This window comes from Gavialis gangeticus, unplaced genomic scaffold (genome assembly GCF_001723915.1).
Source record: "Gavialis gangeticus isolate Ggan-Ray unplaced genomic scaffold, GavGan_comp1, whole genome shotgun sequence".
Classification (NCBI taxonomy): domain Eukaryota; kingdom Metazoa; phylum Chordata; order Crocodylia; family Gavialidae; genus Gavialis; species Gavialis gangeticus.
Genome location: NW_017728994.1, coordinates 30,400,031 through 30,407,961, shown reverse-complemented (window position 1 = coordinate 30,407,961; position 7,931 = coordinate 30,400,031). Strand labels below are relative to the sequence as shown.

Here is a 7,931-nt window from a genome sequence, read left to right as displayed (position 1 = left end):
GTTTTTTTTTTTTTTTTTTTTTTTTTTTAGGTATGTAGGGAGTAAACGGAAAGCACAGAGAAGCATAGGACCCCTACTGAACAAGAAGGAGCAATTAGTGACAGAAAGGGGGGGGCAAGGCTGAGCTATTCAATGAGTTTTTTGCCTCAGTATTCTTGAACAGGGGTCATGATAAGTCTCCTAATGGGTTCTCAGATGGGTATCAGAGGGGCACCAGCCCACCAACTGTCGATGCTGACTCGGTGCAGTCACTTCAATGGACTAGATGTTTTTAAGTCAGCAGGCCTGGATGAGCTGCATCCGAGAGTACCGAAGGAATTGGCCAGTGTCATAGCAGAACCACTGGCACAGCTGTTTGAATGTTTGTGTCACTTGGGTCAGGTCCTGGAGGACTAGAAAAGAGCCAATGGGGTCCCTATTTTCAAGAAGGGGAGGAAGGAGGATCTGAGTAATTATAAGTCAGTCAGTCTCACCTCCATCCTTGGAAAGGTTTTTGAAAAAGATTATGAAGGATCATACTTGTGAGAGTCGAGCAGGAAAAATAATGCAGCAGGGGAACCAGCATGGATTCATAGCAGGTAGATCATGCCTGACCAATCTGGTTTCGTTTTATGACAGGGTCACAAAACGCTTAGATGCAGGAGTAGAGGTGAATGTCGTTTTCTTGGCTTTTAGCAAGGCCTTCAATATGGTATCTCATCCTATTCTCATATAAAGAGGCTGTGACAGATGTTTACACGGTCCAGTGGGTGGCAAACTGGCTTAGTGGTCACACCCAGAGAGTGATAGTAGATGGGTCGGTATCAGCCTGGAAGGCTGTGGGTAGTGGGGTCCTGCAGGATTCGATCTTTAGACCCGTACTCTTCAATATCTTCATCAGATATTGGATGTGGGAGTGAAGCATACTCTGTCCAAGTTTGCGGATGATACTAAATCGTGGGGTGAAGTGTATATTCCGGAGGGTAGGGAAAAATTGCAGGCAGACCTGGACAGGTTAGAAAAGTGGGCAGTACACAATAGGATGCAATACAACAAGGATAAGTGCAGAGTGCTGCACCCAGGGTGCAAAAATATCCAGTGCACCTACTGGCTAGGAAGTGACCCTTTCAGCAGCACAGAAGTGGAAAGGGATCTCAGAGTCATAGCAGACTCCAAGATAAACACAAGTCATCAGTGTGACAAAATCATCAGCAAAGCTAACCGCATTTTATCATGCATCAGCAGATGCATGACAAATAGAAACAAAGAGGCGATATTTCTCCTCTATGAGGCACTGGTCAGACCGCAGTTGGAGAATTGTGTCCAGTTTTGGGTGCTGTACTTCAAGAAGGATGTCGATAGACTTGAGAGGATCCAGAGGAGGACCTCTTCCACCAGTACCTCAATAAAAAAAACTGGCAAATTCCAATCAACAGAAATGGGAGAATGCCAGCAGTGCTTGGGGTGCTTTCACGTCCACCATCATCAGCACCTGCAAAGAGACGCTGGGATTCTCTACAATCAAAGATCAAAACTAGTTTGGTGAGAATAGCCAGGAGATCCAATAGCTGATCAACCACAAGCCCAAGGCCTTTTGTGCTTGGCAGAAGGACATCAACTCCAAGGAAAAGAAAATGAATATCCAACAAACCAAAGCCAAGGTCCAAAGAAAGACCCATGATATGAAAACCAGATGGTGGGAAGACAAGGCAAAGGAAATTCAATATCTTGCTGACATTTAGGATATGCACATTTTTTTCAATGCTACCAAAGCCATCTATAGTGCAAAGACTCAGGGATCAATCCCCTTGAGACAAAAATGGAGGCGACATGATCAAGGAAAGGGGAACCATCAACACCCATAAGAAGGAGCACTTCGAGCACCTTCTCAAATGAGACCTTGTTGTTGACTAAAGTGTTCTCAACTCCACCTGCAACACCCAGTCAGAGATGATTTCAGAATCCCTCCAACCCTTGATGAGGTGAGAAAACCAACAAGCAGATGAAGAACAACAAGGCATTTGGAGCGGACAGAATCCCCACCAAAATTACAGCTCCATGCCCTCATTTTAAGGGTTTGGAATAATAAGAAAATCCCTGGGATGCCATGATTGTGACAATCTTCAAGGAGACAAGCCTGACTGTGAAAATTACAGAGGGATCTCGCCTTGATGTCCATCACAGGAAAGATCATTGCAAGAATCCTCCTGCAACAGTCTCCTTCCACTTGCTGAAGAGCTTCTCCCAGAATCTCAATGTGAGTTTAAGGCATCAAGAGGAACCACTGACAATCTGCACAGTTTACCAGCCGCAGGAAAAGTGTTGTAAACAGTTAAACTTCTCTACATGGCCTTCTTTGATCTCATGAAAGCCTTCATATCTGTCAACCTAAATGCAATGTGAAAGATCCTTCTGAAGTACGGATGCCCACCAAAATTCATTACCAGAGATCCAGGCTTTCTGTTCACGATAGAAAAAATGCAGTAAAATGCAGATTTTTCTTATTTTAAAGAGAAAAACCCATATTTTCTTCTTTAAAGGAGAAAAATGCAGGTTAAGGCAGGCTTCTGCTTGCAGGCTGGCAGAGTTCCAGCCTACAATGGGCCGGGGGCAATGGGAGGGCGGTGATGCAGGGGGCGCCATGTGCATGTACACATTACATGGCCAGCAGACAGCCTGGAGTGCAGCTCCCACAGATCCCCATAGGTAAACTGGGGAGGAGGGCGGGAACTGAGGCCCCCAAAGTGAGAGTGAGTTGGACAGGGTTGGGGCTGCTGCCCAGCCCAGGCGGTGTGCAGGGCTTGGGTCATTCAGCTGCAGGGCCCAGGAGGGGAGTGGGATAAAGCCATGTGCAGCTCATCCTGGGGGCAGAGGGGCTGGCTCCCCACCACTGTGCGCACTCCCGAGGGGGAGTACGGGAGGCACATGCCCCCTAGATTTGTGTGCGGAGTGGATATAGGCTGCCCACTGTGGGCTCAGGCTCCCACCCTGCTGCCCTCCCTCCCAGGGCCAACTCCAAGCCAAAGCCAAGACCACCCTGACCTCAACCATCGAGCTCCAGTATATGTTGATGACACTGTAGTCTGTGATCACTCAGAAGCAGACCTTCAGACAATCGTCGATGTCTTTACCAAGGCGTACAAGAAAATGGGACTGATGTTTAACATTCAGAAGATGAAGGTCCTCCATCAATAAGCTCTTAATGCGCAGTCCCTAGCCCCAGTAATTCAGATTCACAGCAAGACTCTAGAGAATGCTGAGTATTTCCTGTACTCTGAAAGCCATCTCTCACAGAAGACTGACACAGATGAAGAAATCCAGCATTGCCTCAAATTTTCAAGTACACCCTTTGGATGCCTGAGGAAATGGGCGTTCAAAGATTGTGACATCAAATACAAAATGAAGCTCATGGTTTATCAAGCAGTTGGGATCCCCACCTTACTGTACGAAGCTGAGATGCGGACAATGTAAAAGAGACACCTCAAATCACTGGAGAAGTACTATCAACGCTACCTGTGGAAGATCCCTCAAATCAGGCAGGAAAATAGACTCACTAACATTAATGTTCTTTCACAAACATCAACTTTTCTGGGCCAGCCAGGTCATCCAGATGTCCGACTCCAGACTCCCAAAGCAAATTTTCTTCTTCCAGCTCAGTCAAGGCATATGCTAAAGGAGGGCAGAGAAAGTGCTTCAAGGACATCCTCAAGGCCAACTTGAAAACAAATTAAACATTGACATCAAGTTTTGGGAGACAGGAATTGCCCCAAATGGAGGAAGAGTCTCCTGCAAGGAACTTAGTACTTGGAAACCTTACACCAATAGGAGATGGAAAAGTAAGAGCAGCAAAAACAGCATGTTGTTGTGGACTGAATGGAGAATTTGGAGCCACCCACTGCTCACAAAAACATGTGCTGAAGTTGCAAAACAGTCTGTTGATCCCAGATTGGCCTCGTTTGCAATCTTCAGACCCACAGATAAGACATTCATGGAAGACAATCATCCTTGACTGTGAGGAACTGCAGAAGAATTCTGACTTGTTTACACATAAGTGTGTCCTGGCCAGCATAGGCCCCAGCTACCCCTCCAGCCACACACAAAACCTGGAAAAACACTAGTAAAACAGCCCTGGGCTGGCCCCCAGGGGCCACTCTCAGACCCACTGAGATTGAGAACTTGAAAGCAGCCTGAAAGGGAAGCCATCTGAGTAGCATCACCCACTAGCATTTCTGGGTATGGGGCATGAGTGCAAGTGGGTGTGGGTGCAGTGTGCTCAGCAAAGACAAATCCCAAGCAATGTATAATGAGCATTAATGCAGTGTAAACTATCAAGGACAAGCTGTTCCCACATGAGTTATCAGACACCCTCAAATTGGCTTGCCCCATACCTTTCATATGGGAATCAAAGGGATTTGGCAAATGTTTCATATTCCAGGTAAACAAATGAAATGGTGGCCTGCCAAACATGGGCATAATTAGTACACTGCCCTGTGTTTAAAGGCTTATCTAAATTCTGAAGCTGCTATTGCAATAGCAGTGCAGGCAAAACTAAAGCAGCAGAGCCCCCTAATGGAGATGTTCTATATAGCAGCAGAAGGGATTTTTTTTCTGTTGATTCAGTCCAGTGGTGTTCAACTTTTTGGCCCAGAGAGTCAGATGAGTTCCTGATCCAGCACTGTTCCAATGGGGCCTGTCACTGCCCCCTCCTTGCCCCACACAGCAGGGTTGGGTCCCAGGTACATGATGCCACCCCTTCCCACCCTCCTCCTGCCAGGATTGGGTCCCAGGGACCCAGCATTATCTCCTCCCACCCACAGGCACTGGCCTCAGGAGACCTGCACTGCCCACCTCCTGCCAGGATTGGGTCCTGAGGACCCAGCACCACTCCCTCCCCCACGCCACATGCTGGGTTTAGGCCCAGTGCTACCCCTGCCCACCCCTGTGTAATGGAAGAGGGTGCCAATCCAGGACACAGAGCCTGGGTTTCCCCATAGGTCCCAAAATTTGGCAGTGGTGGAGTGGTGCCACTGCCAAATTTCCAGGCCTGTGAGGAGGTCTGCAGGCAAGACATAGCACCATGGGTTGGGGGTTGAACACCACTGGCTTAGCCACAGCACCTCCCCTAATAACAATCTCTGTTAATGGAAGACCCCTTTTGCCAGCAAGACTGTGCTCACTTGGACAGGGAAGTTTGCTGGCACAGCTATATCAGTGCAGTCTTTTCACACTGTACCAGTTTCTGTAGGCAGAAATTTGTAGTGTCGTCCAGATCTAAATTTACAGAACACAGAACAAGTCTGCCCAATTCAGCGTCAACGATTACAGAGCTGCGGCAAGGATTATGAGGGTGCTATTCTAGAACCCACCTGTGAATTACTATATCCATCCCAGCAGACACCCACTTGTCTCTTTGCCAAATGTGCTGTCACCATTGCAGCAAGATGCAATTGCATAAGATATCTGCTGAGAGTTTCAATAAAATTGTCCACAGGTTAATTATGTATCAGAATTTTCTTTAATAGGACCTTTCGTGTGTGCTGAACTCCCGTGTGGTAACAGGAACTGAGGCACTATACTGTAGACAAGAATCACTGGTATTAAGCATGCAGCAACAAAAGAGCTGCTGACAGATTACAGGTAAGCCCCACAAGTGATCCTGATGGTACACAGACATTAAGCAATCACTGTGATCAACAGCAGCTTACACAGGATCATACTGATGCTTCCTGTTCTACCAATAAAACAAGGGACAGTGCCTGCCCTAAGGAATCTAAAAAACTAATTATCAAGCACAAGGGTTTACAAAAGGCCAATACATTTTAGATGTCTGACTTGAGATGCTTTAAAAGGAGCTTGGTTTGTGGAGGGTGGGGGTTTTAAGACATCTGTGCACCCAAACATTGAGGTAGAACACAATAAGGCTGGAAGGGATCCTTATGATGATCCAGTCAGACCAGCACAAGACAGAATGCCTGCACTGAATCCAAGAACTCGTGGTTGGAATTTAACCTTCTCGTTCATTCCACTCCCTGCTCCCCACCCATCTCAGTGACCAGCAAAGAGATGAGGACATACCTGAGCAGGCTGCACAGCTTGAGAAGAGTCGTCTGCCTCGGGTAGCTGACATTCGTCTAGGATACCATTACCCAAACATGAGGCTATCTACAAAGAAATGCACATTTGTAGAGTCAAGCCTCTTCCAGAAAGCCAAACATGGGGGCAATCAGGTCTCTTGCAATCATAAGTAATTCCATTGGCATTGGCTGCCCATGTATCTCAGGAGCTCTTTTGAAATCTCTGCATTAGTACCATATACTCCCTTCCCCAATGGACCTGCCCTTGATTACTTCACAGGCCCCATCTCTTCACTCCCTTTCCCGGTTATAGAGCAAGTCTCTGTCCTTTGCCATAATATCATCTACACTGTTGCAAGCACCTTTTCTGCAACACCATCAGTGCCAGTTGGAACTAGCTTCCAAATCTTTCCACACTCCACTTAGGTACCCAGCTGGATCTCTTACCTGTTGTCTACGGAATACCAGGAGAGGAACCAAAAAACGCACACTGCTCAGGATTACAGCATGGACAAAGCTGCATTGTCAGTGCCCCAGCTAGATCTGCTGCAGAATTTATCCAATGGAGCCTTTCTTTGCACTGAATTCATACAATATCAACACCTTGCATATGCTGTTGTGGAATCACCCGCTTTGGGTCTTGCTCATGCAATGAGTGAAGGGCTGAGTGAAAGCCTAGTACTTTGTCCTCAGATGGGCAAAGCAGATACAGTGCAAATGTTTAAACTAGGAGGGGGACTGAAGCCTGGATCCACAAAGATATTGAAAGTTGAACTCCTGTTGGAGCACCTAAAGCCACTGATTTAAGGTGCCCCTGACTTTATTTTTCTCCATCAGCCTCACTCTGCAGTTCAATGGGTTAAGTGTATTAACTTTTCACTTTCAGGGACCAGGGTGCCAATCTCAGTTGAAGCTACGCTACTACTCATGGTAGTGCCCAGGTACTCATTACAGTCCTGGCATGAAACTAGATCAGCATTTCTATTTCAGGCCTAAGAAGAGAGACTGCCAGGGAACACTGCAGGTCAGAATTGAGATGTGCTGGAGATGCTGCCCTGCCAGCTGTCAGGGACAAAGAGCACTAGGATTGCTGGCAAGGAGAAGCTGAAGCCTGCAGCATGCGACCAAGTTAGGCCAGCAGGGTCCAGCTCCAGTCATTCTGGCACAGATGAAAAACACACAAAAGCACCATCCTAAGAATGGCCAGGGGCAGAAGTGCTCCAGCCAACCCCAAAAAGGAAACACACAGATCAGCAGGCTCCTCGTTCTCAGACTGCCCTTTAGTGGAACCTGTTCCCTGATACATTCAGTGACTGTCCTGCACTCTGCCCCCTAAAGACTCTACTTAGCAAAAATACCACTCACCTTCTTCTGAAGTTCCTCTTTATTATAGCCCAGCAGCTTCAGAAGTTTGATCCTGGAGTCCTGCTCCAGATTCACCTGGACACCAAAGGATTTTGGAAAAGAAACATTACATGAACTCAGTCTTCCAAATGAGGATAACACCAGCTGTATTCTAGTAGGGGTAAAGTTTAGCAACTAGTTGTCAGGGTAGGATTGGGGTTGTTGTGTGCTTCATAAGGTCTAGTCCAGGGGTGGGCAATTAGTTCAGCTAGAGGATCACTTAATGAGTTTTGGTGAGGTGTCGAGTGTTGCAAGGGTAGCCTTGCCCCTTGAGAGGTGCCCCACCCCCAGGTCACCATCTTGTGATCAAAAGTCCCCCCTAATCCCTGACATTTGCCACCAGAAGTGTCTCCCCTTGCCCAGGAAGTACTCTTTGTGGGGGGGAGGGGGGGGAAGGTTTGCTTGTACATTGTGTGGAGGGATGTGGGTGTGTAGTTGGGGCATGTATGGATGTGATTATGGTGCGAGTGGGGT

At 47.3% G+C, this 7,931-nt stretch overlaps 1 protein-coding gene across 3 annotated transcripts in view; it reads right to left on the bottom strand.

Moving 5' to 3' along the window:
• SEC31B (SEC31 homolog B, COPII coat complex component) overlaps positions 1–7,931 on the bottom strand; it is a 90,576-nt gene that overhangs the window by 20,446 nt on the left and 62,199 nt on the right. For all 3 annotated transcript variants that reach the window (XM_019502515.1, XM_019502517.1, XM_019502516.1), the window contains exons 12-13: positions 7,419–7,493; positions 6,055–6,141 (exon numbers count right to left, since the gene is read on the bottom strand). In XM_019502515.1, coding sequence (XP_019358060.1) covers positions 6,055–6,141; positions 7,419–7,493 — 162 coding nt within the window. The remainder of the gene's footprint in view (positions 1–6,054; positions 6,142–7,418; positions 7,494–7,931) is intronic.